Source organism: Perca flavescens, chromosome 8 (assembly GCF_004354835.1).
Source record: "Perca flavescens isolate YP-PL-M2 chromosome 8, PFLA_1.0, whole genome shotgun sequence".
Taxonomy (NCBI): domain Eukaryota; kingdom Metazoa; phylum Chordata; class Actinopteri; order Perciformes; family Percidae; genus Perca; species Perca flavescens.
Window position 1 is genome coordinate 28,073,914 of NC_041338.1, and position 14,918 is coordinate 28,088,831.

At 42.7% G+C, this 14,918-nt stretch overlaps 1 protein-coding gene and 2 pseudogenes across 1 annotated transcript; all 3 read right to left on the reverse strand.

Moving 5' to 3' along the window:
* Positions 1-691: 691 nt before the first annotated feature.
* LOC114559865 (dispanin subfamily A member 2b-like) lies at positions 692-2,263 on the reverse strand (annotated as a pseudogene).
* An 86-nt stretch (positions 2,264-2,349) lies between these two features.
* Positions 2,350-4,079, reverse strand: LOC114559867 (dispanin subfamily A member 2b-like; annotated as a pseudogene).
* A 9,045-nt stretch (positions 4,080-13,124) lies between these two features.
* On the reverse strand, positions 13,125-14,508 carry LOC114559864 (dispanin subfamily A member 2b-like). The gene is made up of 2 exons (XM_028584850.1): positions 14,219-14,508; positions 13,125-13,656 (listed from the first exon to the last, which is right to left on the reverse strand). Exons 1-2 carry the CDS (start codon positions 14,429-14,431, stop codon positions 13,450-13,452), a joined length of 420 nt encoding a protein of 139 aa, XP_028440651.1. The 5' UTR covers positions 14,432-14,508; the 3' UTR covers positions 13,125-13,449.
* Positions 14,509-14,918: the final 410 nt, after the last annotated feature.

Here is a 14,918-nt window from a genome sequence, read left to right on the forward strand (position 1 = left end):
TTTTGTTGACATGAAGCCAGCAAATCAAGCAAAACAAGTATACCTTTTTTTTTTTTAAAGCAACACTGTGTAACTTTTCCCGCTTCGGTCCCCCTACAGGTTGTTTCATTGAAACTACAGCTCGCGCTAAAAGTTACATAGTGTTGCTTTAACAACAACTTGTTTCACAGCCTGAATATAAAAACTCTCTCTGCTTCTGGGGGAATTTCTGAGTCTCAGAGTTGGCAAATCTGCCATATTCTGCTTTGAATGTCAGGTAATTGCAGTTTAAAAAACACTTTCCTGTGTTTATGGTTTGGCGCACAACTAGGTGGGCCAAAATGTATTGTGAACCCAAATTGATATACGGGCCGAATCTAAATCTGCAACAGGCCAGATTTACCTTGAGTTTGACACGTGCTGTACTGTATACAACAATCCCGGGTACCACAGGAGTTCCCACCTAAACCACTAACTAAAAAGAAATGCTGTGGACTACTTTCCCACTGTCATTTTCCGTTACGTTATATTGTCTTACCGCTCTCTTTGCATCACCACTGTTGCACTGAGTCAATATGTTTAGTCAGTATGTTTTGGGCGGAGATGTTCTTTGGCTTGAAATTAGGCCTACCCCTGTGATTAACTCAGTGAACATGTTGAAACACCATAATTCCACAATAATTTCACAAGCACATTTCTGAGTTATGAAACAGACACTTTTATTGAGGGATGAAACTGTTCTCTATTTCTCCACAATTTTTTGTTTGCTAAGACACAGGCCTTGCCGACAGGAAATCTGAATTTAATAACAGACATCTGGCATAAATGTAAACCACTACAGATTGTCATTATGGAGACATGGATGAGTTCCATCTAAGACTTTTGAAACACAAATAAAAATGTGTATCTGTTTTGCTTGAGGATATAACTAAAGAGGTATAAAAAGTTACAAATTGTGCCTTGGGCGTAAAGCAGAGAAACACAAGTATGACCAAGCCATAGAAAAAAGGCAACTCTAATACGACTTTATTTGAAATTTAGCCTCTGTAATTGAAATCTATAGGGCTGTATCCGCTGTGATCTCTGATCACCTTATTTGCCTGTATGAGCACAATGATAGTTATAATAATGGTAATAAGGACACTGATGAAAAACAGGACTGTGGCCCAGATATTGAGGCAGCGGGCAGTGGAGCCGTAGTGTCGGGCACCCTCCAGATCTCCAGCCACCTTCCGGTCTCTGGCCTGGAAGGACCAAAGCATATTCATTTTAAAAGTGGATTGATACCTCAGGAGAAATTGAATTGCCAACATTGAGCCTAGGCTCAATCTGATAACATCCTGCAAAAGCTTTAGATTCGTGTTTGCTGTATTTTCATGCTGCAAATGAGATTGCTTTCTACCTTTTCCATCCATTTTCCCTTTTCTCATATATAGTTTTCTTTGCATAAATCTCATCATACATCTTCATCTCCAACTTTTTTTCATGTTTTTTTTCATAACATCTTTACATTTTGTTATTTCAAATTGATCAATTGTAATTTTTAGGCCTAAGAATATCCAAAATCTTAGATGGATATTGCTCCTTCCTCAACATCCCATCCTCTGAATGATTCTTGACATGGTCCAACTGAGGGCTGTGTGTTACTTGTCTGCAAAAACTTAGTAAATCTTCTTTGTTTTCCACTAACCGCATCTCTCATTTGTAAGAACTACTATTAAAGATGGCAAGATATTGCTTAAAGTCTTTTTTTTTTTTTCCAAAATTCTTTGATTGACATTAACAGAAGATTCTGGATGAATGAAACTCACCTTGATGGAGAAGATGAGAGCCGCCAGCCCGAGGCAGCAGGGGTTTGAGTAGAGAAAGCAGCAGAGGGACCAGATGATGTGGTCCTTGGGGGGCTCAGGGGTCATGTTCATTGTGGTGTACTGAATCGCTGTAGATCCTCCAGGGAGCCCAGGGAGCCCATCATACCTCCCTCCAGTGGAACATTCTCAGCTGGGTGACCTGGAGGATTCATGGCTGTCAGCTCAACTCTAGTTTGGAGTGCAGGCTGCTGAAGTTGTGTAACAACTCAACTGTCAATGTAGGCGTTGATTTCATTTTTGTAGTATTAAAGGATGGCAGATCCGAAAGCCTGCATGCCAGTACTTGCCAGTGGATTTCAAAATAGAAGATTGTAAGATTATAAAGTCATTCATTCTCCTTCTTGGCAAATTCCAGCACTGAAGGGATGAAGCCCTGCAGCAGGAAACTCACTCATCTAACAACTGTTGTTTTAAGTGAGTTATGAAACACTATAAAACTTTCGTTTATTGAAAACGAAACTTAAAACAATTGCTGAGACAAAAACCAGGTAGACAGGAACTCTCAATTTAATAAAAAAAAAAGTCTGGCATTCAAACTTGACTGCAGACAGCAGTTAATGAAACATGGATGAGTTCCATTTTAGTCTTTGTAACACAAATAGAAATATAGTATCTCTTTTGCTCCAGGATGTACAGTAAGTAAAAAGGTATAAAAGGTTAGAAATTGTGCCATGAGCGGAAAGCAGTGAAACAAGTATCACCAAGCCACAGCAGCAGCAACTTTAATACTACTGCATTTCAAATTTAGCTTCTGTAATTGAAATCGTATAGGTGGTATCTGCTCTAACGTCTGGTCACTACAAGCACAACAATCATTGCGATAATGTAAATAAGGACAATGATGTGGCCCAGATGTTGAGGCAGCGGGCAGTGGAGCCGTAGTGTCGGGCACCCTCCAGATCTCCAGCCACCTTCCGGTCTCTGGCCTGGAAGGACCAAAGCATATTCATTTTAAAAGTGGATTGATACCTCAAGAGAACTTGCTAATGTTGAGCCTAGGATCAATCTCATAATCTCCTGCAAAAGCTTTAGATTCAGGTTTGCTGTATTTTCATGCTGCAAATGAGATCGCTTTTTCCCTTTCCCCAAAATATATTTTTTGCATAAATCTCATCATTAATCCTTATCTTCATCAATGTCCAGCAAAGTTTGTGTCACATTTAAAGTCTCTTGTAATTATTCTTTTTTATTCATGTTTTTTTTCTTTTCATAACATCTAGTAGTGAAATTGTAATTTTTAAGCCCAATATATCTAAAATCTTAGATGAGTATTCCTTGTCTGCCAGCTATCGTCCTCTGAATGATGATTATTCTTGACGTGGTCACCAGTAAGTGAGGGCTGTGTTACTGGTCTCAAAACAACTTAGTAAAACCTTATTTATCTTATGGAGCCCCCCTGGTCCCACTTTGTCAAAAAAATTAATTATAACTATCTTGTGGCCACGAGATAGTATCTTGAAACCACAAGATAGTTATAATAATTTTTTTTGACAAAGTGGGACCAGGGGTGCTCCGTATTATTTAACCATATTTCTCCTTTGTAAGAACTGATATTTGAGATTGCAAGATATTGCTAAAAAAAAAAAAAAAAAAAGTATGTTCTTTGATAGACACTCACCTTGATAGAGAAGAGGAGAGCCGCCAGCCCGAGGCAGCAGGGGTTTGAGTAGAGAAAGCAGCAGAGGGACCAGATGATGTGGTCCTTGGGGGGCTCAGGGGTCATGTTCATTGTGGTGTACTGAATCGCTGTAGATCCTCCAGGGAGCCCATCATACCTCCCCTCCAGTGGAACATTCTCAGCCAGGTGACCTGGAGGATTCATGGCTGTCAGCTCAACTCTAGTTTGGAGTGCAGGCTGCTGAAGTTGTGTAACAACTCAACTGTCAATGTAGGCGTTGATTTCATTTTGGACTTTGGATTAAAAAATAAATAAAACAGGCATGTGCTAACATGCTAACCAAAAACCTATGAGGCAAAAGCATAACACATTACAGTACATTACCTTTTGCTTTAACCACCTTTAAAAAAAAAAAAAATGACCTGAAAAAGAAGATAGGAAGCCGGATAGGAAGTCACATTTGATCTGTTTTAAAAGGGTATGTAGAAATTAGGTCTAATTTTTCTCTTGGGGTGATAATGTGTGTGTGTGTGGGGTGGGGGCGGGGGGGTAGAAGATAAAAGATACGTTTAAAAGAGATACAAGTCTAAAACACAGATGTACATTAGTGATGGTCAAATGAAGCTTCGCGAACCAGTGTCTTTACTTTCTGAGCTCACTAGATGGCGCGATCTGTTAAAGGAAAAGGTTAAATTAATGGCAATTCAATGGGTTTTCAAACCCTATTTTGAACAGAGAGCACCATCTAGTGAGCTCAGAAAGTAAAGACACTGGTTCGCGAAGCTTCATTTGACCATCACTAATGTACATAAGTGTGGAAACTAGACCAAAAGCTAATACCTGTCAGTGAACTTCAGAAAATTAAAGGATGGCAGATCCAAAAGCCTGCATGCCAGTACTTGCCAGTGGATTTCAAAATAGAAGATTGTAAGATTATAAAGTCATTCATTCTCCTTCTTGGCAAATTCCAGCACAGAAGGGATGAAGCCCTGCAGCAGGAAACTCACTCATCTAACAACTGCTGTGTTGTTGATCATACACACAGCAGAGTTTTTGTGTTCCTCTTCCCTTCCCTGCAGTTGGCTACAGTTGCACTATAGTTGTGGAAACTAATGCCAGTGTGTAACCGTAACCTTTTTTTTTTAATGCTCAAAATTTCACAAGTACATTTCAAAGAGTTATGAAACACTATGAAACTTTTGTTTATTGAAAAACGAAACTTAAAACAATTGCTGAGACGAAGACCAGGTAGACAGGAAATCTCAATTTAATAAAAAAAAAAGTCTGGCATTCAAACTTGACTGCAGACAGCAGTTAATGAAACATGGATGAGTTCCATTTTAGTCTTTGTAACACAAATAGAAATATAGTATCTCTTTTGCTCCAGGATGTACAGTAAGTAAAAAGGAATAAAAGGTTAGAAATTATGCCATGAGCGGAAAGCAGTTATCCGCTGTGTTTGACGTCATATTGTGCGCCGCTAACTGCTTTGTTGATGATTCTTTGCAATGGCTTGACAGCGTGTTTTTGCGTTTTCATGTGGACGGAGATTTATTTTAACCTTTGTGTGGTCCTTCGGGTCCTTGTGACCCAAAGGACAAAACAAGGGTTAATACAGCACCTTAGTGCTTTTTTGTACAACATTTTGGCCAGCTTAAACTGTGTTTAAATGTGCTCTAGAAACAAACTTTCTTACTTACTTTACAAGAGACAGGGTTTAGAGAGCAATTCTCAACAAAATAAACGGAAGTACATAACCCTTGTGTTGTCCTTGGGTCCCGGTGACCCGAAGGACAACACAAGGGTTAAACCGAGCATGTGTGGACGTTTTTTTTTTTTTTTAAACGGAGGAGAAAAAACTCCGTTTTAAAATACCCGTGTCCGTGTGGACTAGGCCTAAATGATAAACAGCAGTTACTCAGCTAGTGAAAGTAATTTCATAAAATAAATATGTTCTTTAAAATCTAGAAAATATATAACCTCTTCCACAGAATACAGCAGATCCAGGCGGTCCAGACTTTCCTTTTGCATCAGGGAAAGAGACATAGAAGATGATTAAAAATCCAAAGCCCCTTGAGGCTGTTATGTTTGATGTATATTTGAAAAACAAAATGTTGTATGGATAGAACATTCAGAGACAGAGTTTTGCTACAGTATTCATAGAAGTCTGAGTCAAAAGGTTCATTACCTGCTGAGCATTAAAGCTAACATACATTGGGCCCATCATTGTCATTTCTTCATGAGCCTGGGTAAACCCTGACGAACATCCGGCAAATTTGAGATTTGCTCTGCAAGTCAGTCTGGCGAAGAGCCCATTCAAACCATAGACAGTATATAAGATGACCAACAGATCCTGTTGCTCTGGAAGGAGACCAGTGAAGGCTATTAGAAGCACTTTTCCGGTGATTGCTAGCTTTACTGCGCAGCCTCCAACTGAGAGAGACGACGTAGATGTGATGTGAGCAACGTGTCTGAAGGTTGTAAGTCTTCTGGTAGCTGTGCTTCAATTAACTGACAACATAAGTTATAGGAGTTACAGTTCTCAAGGACGCACGCACACACACGGACAGAGACACAGTCTCTTTTTCCTTTCTCTCAACTTCTCCGCCGTGTGTGGCACATACCCGCTTGCGGTGTGATTAACTAGCAGCTGTAGTAGTTAATGTAAGAGTGCCAAGTACTACATGAGGAGACAAGTTGGGGTGTGGATTGGTCAAACAAACAGGCTTTTCACCTAGGAGACTGGGGTTCATGTCCTATTTGAAAATTAAAGTAACTGGTGAATTTGTTCTATGAATGAATGAATTTGTAACTCAAACCACAATCTTTTTCTAAACTTAACTAAGTAGTTTTGTTACCTAGACATAACCAAGTAAGTTCATTTTTGTGCATGAACCTAACTAAACTGAGCGTTTCACGTTAACAATGTGTTTAAAACCCTGACAGTTTTGTTTTTTGGTTTAGATATGAGGACAGAAAATGCTCGTGAGGGTCGTATTAGAGGGTAGGAATAAACAACCTATGTTTTTGTATGGTTTGGAGGACTTGTTGCAGCTGACACAGCGAGTCAAATGATGAAACTGTTAAAGGAAGGTGACCTCAGAAAGCTCTTGGGAGATTGGAGAGAGCTTGTGGTTAAAAACAAATTGATCTGCCTGACCAACAGAGGGGTGCTAGAATTCAGACAAATAATGACTAGAGTCTGGTCAGAACGAGTGTTCCTAGAGTGTGATTGTGGAAGTCAATATTACCCACCACGGGCCCCACGTGCCCCAGATGGCCCAGGTAGCCCAGGTCGCCCGATTGGCCCAGCTGGCCCGATTGGCCCAGCTGGCCCAGGAGGTCCTGGAAGCTGACTGTAGCCAGTAGAAGACATCAGGCAGAGGACGCAGAACAGGAGAAACATCCTCATCTTCAGAATGCAGAGCATCATAACAGTTATTGGAGATATCATTTTTATTGTAAATTTGATCACTAGAGCAAGTGAGATTTTCTGTAACAGAGAGGTAAACTTTACTTAAACATTACTGATAACCTGTTTGTCACTGGGATCAAACATTCAGAAATCTAAATCTCTTTAAGTCCTTTGAAATCTACAGTATTAGAATTTGCCCTTTTCAGGCTACATCAGGAATATTGTTTTATCATAGTTTACAACCATTGATTCAAAGTCAGTCACATGAAATCAAAGGTGGTCATTTCAGAACTCAGTCTTTGGCAAATAATGACCACCAAAGAATGACTACTCATTACAAATTATGTGTCTCTGGTAGTTCATAGTTTGTTGTAACACTTCAGAAAAACTGATGAGATTTTCATTGCAATATAGACAGATGTGCTGCAGCTAAATTTAATTTCCCAAATGCAAATTAGAATTGTATTACAGCCTGTATTCAGTGCAGCACCAAGTATGCTGTTGTGAAGTAATTTAAAGTTTAAATTACACTAAATCTAGCACCATATAATGATAAACAGAAAGGTACTCACTGAATAAATGAAAAGTGATCTGCAGGATGTGCTACTTCTTTGCTACTTCCAAAGAAAAGAACGAGAATGTAGTGAGAGTGCATGTAGAAATTCAGTTCAGTGTAAACATCTGTTGTTGTTTATGTTGGTGATGTCATTTGTTATACTAGTACAGAGCCCGTTGAAAATGTGCCTGTTTGGAACGGGCTGATTGCTTGGCCTGTGGTATCGCTATTCTTCAAAACTAAATTGTATCCCAAAATTACTTACAGAAGGACCCCAAACCACTGCAACTCCACTGTATAGCTGACTTACAGTGTAGGCTACGTCTACATCAGAGGAAGACATTGTACTACTGTATTTACAAGACAACGAGAACGCTGCAGATTTAAAAATGTAGCCTAATCACAAAATATGACAATGTGGAGTAATCAGACATTAGCGTCATGGACTCATGGCAGTACGTTACCCACCTGGCCTGTTATGAGAGCTAATCAGCACAACCACCACCAGAACCGGACCGCTTTGAGTGTGTGTGTGTGTGTGTGTGTGTGTGTGTGTGTGTGTGTGTGTGTGTGTGTGTGTGCACGCAGAGAGAGAGGGAGAGTGAGAGAGACGTTGTCTTGTGTCGTTTGGTTAAAGCAGTGCTACTTTGCACATTTTTGTGCACACGCAGAGAGAGAGAGAGAGAGAGAGAGAGGGGGGGGGGGGGGAGGGACGTTGTGTCGTGTCATTTGGTTAAAGTAGTGCTACTTTGCACATTTTTGTGGGTCTGAGTTGCGAAACACATTTTAGCTGCCAAAGCTCTGTGAGCAGAGGGGGAGTGGCCAGCAGCGGCAATACCGACGATATCTTTTGCATTTCTTATCCAAACAACGTCAAACTGGGCACTGTACTCGTGCCCGTAGCAAGATACCTGTGAAGGGTGAAATCCATAACGAGAGATATGCGCTTAACACCCAGACAGACAGACGTTCCTGACAATAGGAGGAAATCAGAGACCCTCCGTCTGAAGACTGCAGAACTTAATAACAATAATAATAATTTATGTATATTTATGTGTAATTTTTAAAAAACAGAGTTACAAAGTGCTGCGCATACATGAAAAAGAGCAAATTACAAATATGAATAAAAATCAATAGAATCAATCAAAACACAAACACATGGGTGGCAGTGAAGGTCAGGGGCCTCGACGGACCAGACCCGGGCGGCAGACGCTGGCTCTGGGGACGTGGAACGTCACCTCTCTGTGGGGGAAGGAGCCGGAACTGGTGCGGGAGGTGGAGCGCTACCGGTTAGATCTGGTGGGGCTTACCTCTACGCACAGTCTCGGTTCTGGAACCATACTCCTGGATAGGGGTTGGACTCTTTTCTTCTCCGGAGTTGCCCAGGGTGTGAGGCGCCGGGCGGGTGTGGGGATACTCACAAGCCCCCGGCTGAGCGCCGCTGTGTTGGAGTTTACCCGGTGGACGAGAGGGTCGCCTCCCTCGCGCCTGCGGGTTGTGGGGGAAAAACTCTGACTGTTGTTTGTGCATATGCACCAAACAGGAGTTCGGAGTATTCGGCCTTCTTGGAGACCTTGACTGGAGTCCTGCATGGGGCTCCAGTGGGGGACTCCATTGTTCTGCTGGGGGACTTCAACGCACACGTGGGCAATGATGGAGACACCTGGAGAGGCGTGATTGGGAGGAACGGCCTCCCTGATCTAAACCAGATTGGTTGTTTGTTGTTGGACTTCTGTGCTAGTCATGGATTGTCTATAACGAACACCATGTTCGAACATAGGGATGCTCATAAGTGTACCTGGTACCAGAGCACCCTAGGCCAAGGTCAATGATCGATTTCATAATCGTTTCATCTGATCTGAGGCCGTATGTTTTGGACACTCGGGTGAAGAGAGGGGCAGAGCTGTCAACCGATCACCATCTGGTGGTGAGTTGGGTCAGGGGTGGGGAAGACTCTGGACAGACCTGGTAAGCCCAAACGTGTAGTAGTGGGTAAATTGGGAACGTCTGGAGGAGGCCCCTGTCCGACAGACTTTCAACTCACACCTCCGGGCGGAGCTTTTAGTGCATCCCTGTGGAGGCTGGGGGCATTGAACCCGAGTGGACAATGTTCAAAGTTTCCATTGCTGAAGCTGCGGCGAGGAGCTGTGGTCTTAGGATCTTAGGTGCCTCAAGGGGCGGTAACCCACGAACACCGTGGTGGACACCAGTGGTCAGGGAAGCCGTCCGACTGAAGAAGGAGTCCTTCCGGGATATGTTATCTCGGAGGACTCGGAGGCAGTTGCAGGGTACCGGCGGGCCGAAGGGCTGCAGCCTCTGCCGTGAAAGAGGCAAAGCAGCGGGTGTGGGAGAAGTTTGGAGAAGACATGGAGAAGGACTTTCGGTCGGCACCAAAGTGTTTCTGGAAAACTGTTCGCCACCTCAGGAGGGGGAAGGGGAACCATCCAAGCTGTGTACAGTAAGGATGGGACACTGTTGACCTCCACTGAGGAGGTAATAGGGCGGTGGAGGGAGCACTTTGAGGAACTCCTGAATCCGACTAATACGCCCTCTATGTTAGAGGCAGAGCTGGAGGATAACGGGGATTGTCGTCGATTTCCCAGGCGGAAGTCACTGATGTAGTCAAACAACTACACAGTGGCAAAGCCCGGGGATTGATGAGATCCGTCCAGAAATGCTCAAGGCTCTGGGTGTGGAGGGGCTGTCCTGGTTGACACGCCTCTTCAACATTGCGTGGAAGTCTGGGACGGTGCCAAAGGAGTGGCAGACTGGGGTGGTGGTTCCTCTTTTTAAAAGGGGGGACCAGAGGGTGTGTGCCAATTATAGGGGTATCACACTTCTCAGCCTCCCTGGTAAAGTCTACTCCAAGGTGCTGGAAAGGAGGGTTCGGCCGATAGTCGAACCTCGGGTTGAGGAGGAACAATGCGGATTCCGTCCTGGTCGTGGAACAACGGACCAGCTCTTCACTCTCGCAAGGATCCTGGAGGGAGCCTGGGAGTATGCCCAACCGGTCTACATGTGTTTTGTGGATTTGGAGAAGGCGTATGACCGGGTCCCCGGGAGATACTGTGGGAGGTGCTGCGGGAGTATGGGGTGAGGGGTCTCTACCAGGGCCATCCAATCTCTGTATGACCAAAGTGAGAGCTGTGTCCGGGTTCTCGGTAGTAAGTCGGACTCGTTTCAGGTGAGGGTTGGCCTCCGCCAGGGCTGCGCTTTGTCACCAATCCTGTTTGTAATATTTATGGACAGGATATCGAGGCGTAGTCGGGGTGGGGAGGGGTTGCAGTTTGGTGGGCTGGGGATCTCATCGCTGCTCTTTGCAGATGATGTGGTCCTGATGGCATCATCGGCCTGCGACCTTCAGCACTCACTGGATCGGTTCGCAACCGAGTGTGAAGCGGTTGGGATGAGGATCAGCACCTCTAAATCGGAGGCCATGGTTCTCAGCAGGAAACCGATGGAATGCCTTCTCCAGGTAGGGAATGAGTCCTTACCCCAAGTGAAGGAGTTCAAGTACCTTGGGGTTTTGTTCGCGAGTGAGGGGACAATGGAGCGGGAGATTGGTCGGAGAATCGGCGCAGCGGGTGCGGTATTGCATTCAATCTATCGCACCGCTGTGACGAAAAAGAGAGCTGAGCCAGAAGGCAAAGCTCTCGATCTACCGGGTCAGTTTTCGTTCCTACCTCACCTATGGTCATGAAGGCTGGGTCATGACCGAAAGAACGAGATCCAGGGTACAAGCGGCGAAATGGGTTTCCTCAGGAGGGTGGCTGGCGTCTCCCTTAGAGATAGGGTGAGAAGCTCAGTCATCCGTGAGGAGCTCGGAGTAGAGCCGCTGCTCCTTTGCGTCCGAAGGAGCCAGTTGAGGTGGTTCGGGCATCTGGTAAGGATGCCCCTGGGCGCCTCCCCTAGGGAGGTGTTCCAGGCACGCCCAGCTGGGAGGAGGCCTCGGGAAGACCCAGGACTAGGTGGAGGGATTATATCTCCAACCTGGCCTGGGAACGCCTCGATCCCCAGTCGGAGCTGGTTAATGTTGCTCGGGAAAGGGAAGTTTGGGGTCCCCTGCTGGAGCTGCTCCCCCCGCGACCCGACACCGGATAAGCGGACGAAGATGGATGGATGGATGGATGGAAAACACAAAAAAGTAAATGCCAAAATAAACAAACATAAAAAGCATCAGATTCAAAAGCCACTTTATAAGAGAGAAGTGATTTAAAATGAAGCACCACTTTGACCAGAAAGGGCATTCCAAAGTCTGGAAACAAACATGTTGTAACATATGCAAAGCAGTTTTTTTTTTTTTTTTTACCTTTTTAGATTTGTATTCCATAAAGAAAATAGGAGCTAGCACAGCTTTTAGATTTCTTTCATGATAAGAAAGCAACAAAAAACATCCGCAGCTGACTCATTTGTAAAACATTGTTTTGATAATTGTTAACAATAGTTCCTGTTATTGACTAAAGCGTATCGTATTACTCACACCTTAGATATCTTCAAAATCGTTTAACCTTTTTAATCCCTCCATAGTACTACATCTTTCTGTTGTATTTAATAAAGTTTGTATTTTATAATGGTTTATATCTAGAGTTAGCACATTGGTGTGCTTTAAGAAAGGTGTACCTCATTGTTGGCACATTTATTGTATTGTGCAGTGATGTTACAGAATTTCATTAAAAATCACCAGATTCATACCTTGAATAATCAAGAAGCATTTAAAACAACACATACACAGACACATGTTCTGTATCAACACAAGTTTCCTTTTTACAAATGCAGCAGACTTATTGCTCCTGTACACCAGGGGTGTCAAACTCAGGGCCACACTGGAAAAAGAGAATCACACCAAGGGCCAGACATGTAGAGTTTATTGATTTGCTTTTGTTACTTCATGTCACGTTTTAAAACCATTTTTGTTGTTTTTGTTATGATTTTTTTGTTTCACCATTTTGTAAATTTGTTGCTTTCTCCGACATTTTTGTACGCTTTTTGTCACATTTTTGTTGACATGAAGCCAGCAAATCAAGCAAAACAAGTATACCTTTTTTTTTTTTAAAGCAACACTGTGTAACTTTTCCCCTTCGGTCCCCCTACAGGTTGTTTCATTGAAACTACAGCTCGCGCTAAAAGTTACATAGTGTTGCTTTAACAACAACTTGTTTCACAGCCTGAATATAAAAACTCTCTCTGCTTCTGGGGGAATTTCTGAGTCTCAGAGTTGGCAAATCTGCCATATTCTGCTTTGAATGTCAGGTAATTGCAGTTTAAAAAACACTTTCCTGTGTTTATGGTTTGGCGCACAACTAGGTGGGCCAAAATGTATTGTGAACCCAAATTGATATACGGGCCGAATCTAAATCTGCAACAGGCCAGATTTACCTTGAGTTTGACACGTGCTGTACTGTATACAACAATCCCGGGTACCACAGGAGTTCCCACCTAAACCACTAACTAAAAAGAAATGCTGTGGACTACTTTCCCACTGTCATTTTCCGTTACGTTATATTGTCTTACCGCTCTCTTTGCATCACCACTGTTGCACTGAGTCAATATGTTTAGTCAGTATGTTTTGGGCGGAGATGTTCTTTGGCTTGAAATTAGGCCTACCCCTGTGATTAACTCAGTGAACATGTTGAAACACCATAATTCCACAATAATTTCACAAGCACATTTCTGAGTTATGAAACAGACACTTTTATTGAGGGATGAAACTGTTCTCTATTTCTCCACAATTTTTTGTTTGCTAAGACACAGGCCTTGCCGACAGGAAATCTGAATTTAATAACAGACATCTGGCATAAATGTAAACCACTACAGATTGTCATTATGGAGACATGGATGAGTTCCATCTAAGACTTTTGAAACACAAATAAAAATGTGTATCTGTTTTGCTTGAGGATATAACTAAAGAGGTATAAAAAGTTACAAATTGTGCCTTGGGCGTAAAGCAGAGAAACACAAGTATGACCAAGCCATAGAAAAAAGGCAACTCTAATACGACTTTATTTGAAATTTAGCCTCTGTAATTGAAATCTATAGGGCTGTATCCGCTGTGATCTCTGATCACCTTATTTGCCTGTATGAGCACAATGATAGTTATAATAATGGTAATAAGGACACTGATGAAAAACAGGACTGTGGCCCAGATATTGAGGCAGCGGGCAGTGGAGCCGTAGTGTCGGGCACCCTCCAGATCTCCAGCCACCTTCCGGTCTCTGGCCTGGAAGGACCAAAGCATATTCATTTTAAAAGTGGATTGATACCTCAGGAGAAATTGAATTGCCAACATTGAGCCTAGGCTCAATCTGATAACATCCTGCAAAAGCTTTAGATTCGTGTTTGCTGTATTTTCATGCTGCAAATGAGATTGCTTTCTACCTTTTCCATCCATTTTCCCTTTTCTCATATATAGTTTTCTTTGCATAAATCTCATCATACATCTTCATCTCCAACTTTTTTCATGTTTTTTTTCATAACATCTTTACATTTTGTTATTTCAAATTGATCAATTGTAATTTTTAGGCCTAAGAATATCCAAAATCTTAGATGGATATTGCTCCTTCCTCAACATCCCATCCTCTGAATGATTCTTGACATGGTCCAACTGAGGGCTGTGTGTTACTTGTCTGCAAAAACTTAGTAAATCTTCTTTGTTTTCCACTAACCGCATCTCTCATTTGTAAGAACTACTATTAAAGATGGCAAGATATTGCTTAAAGTCTTTTTTTTTCCAAAATTCTTTGATTGACATTAACAGAAGATTCTGGATGAATGAAACTCACCTTGATGGAGAAGATGAGAGCCGCCAGCCCGAGGCAGCAGGGGTTTGAGTAGAGAAAGCAGCAGAGGGACCAGATGATGTGGTCCTTGGGGGGCTCAGGGGTCATGTTCATTGTGGTGTACTGAATCGCTGTAGATCCTCCAGGGAGCCCAGGGAGCCCATCATACCTCCCCTCCAGTGGAACATTCTCAGCTGGGTGACCTGGAGGATTCATGGCTGTCAGCTCAACTCTAGTTTGGAGTGCAGGCTGCTGAAGTTGTGTAACAACTCAACTGTCAATGTAGGCGTTGATTTCATTTTTGTAGTATTAAAGGATGGCAGATCCGAAAGCCTGCATGCCAGTACTTGCCAGTGGATTTCAAAATAGAAGATTGTAAGATTATAAAGTCATTCATTCTCCTTCTTGGCAAATTCCAGCACTGAAGGGATGAAGCCCTGCAGCAGGAAACTCACTCATCTAACAACTGTTGTTTTAAGTGAGTTATGAAACACTATAAAACTTTCGTTTATTGAAAAACGAAACTTAAAACAATTGCTGAGACAAAAACCAGGTAGACAGGAACTCTCAATTTAATAAAAAAAAAGTCTGGCATTCAAACTTGACTGCAGACAGCAGTTAATGAAACATGGATGAGTTCCATTTTAGTCTTTGTAACACAAATAGAAATATAGTATCTCTTTTGCTCCAGGATGTATAGTAA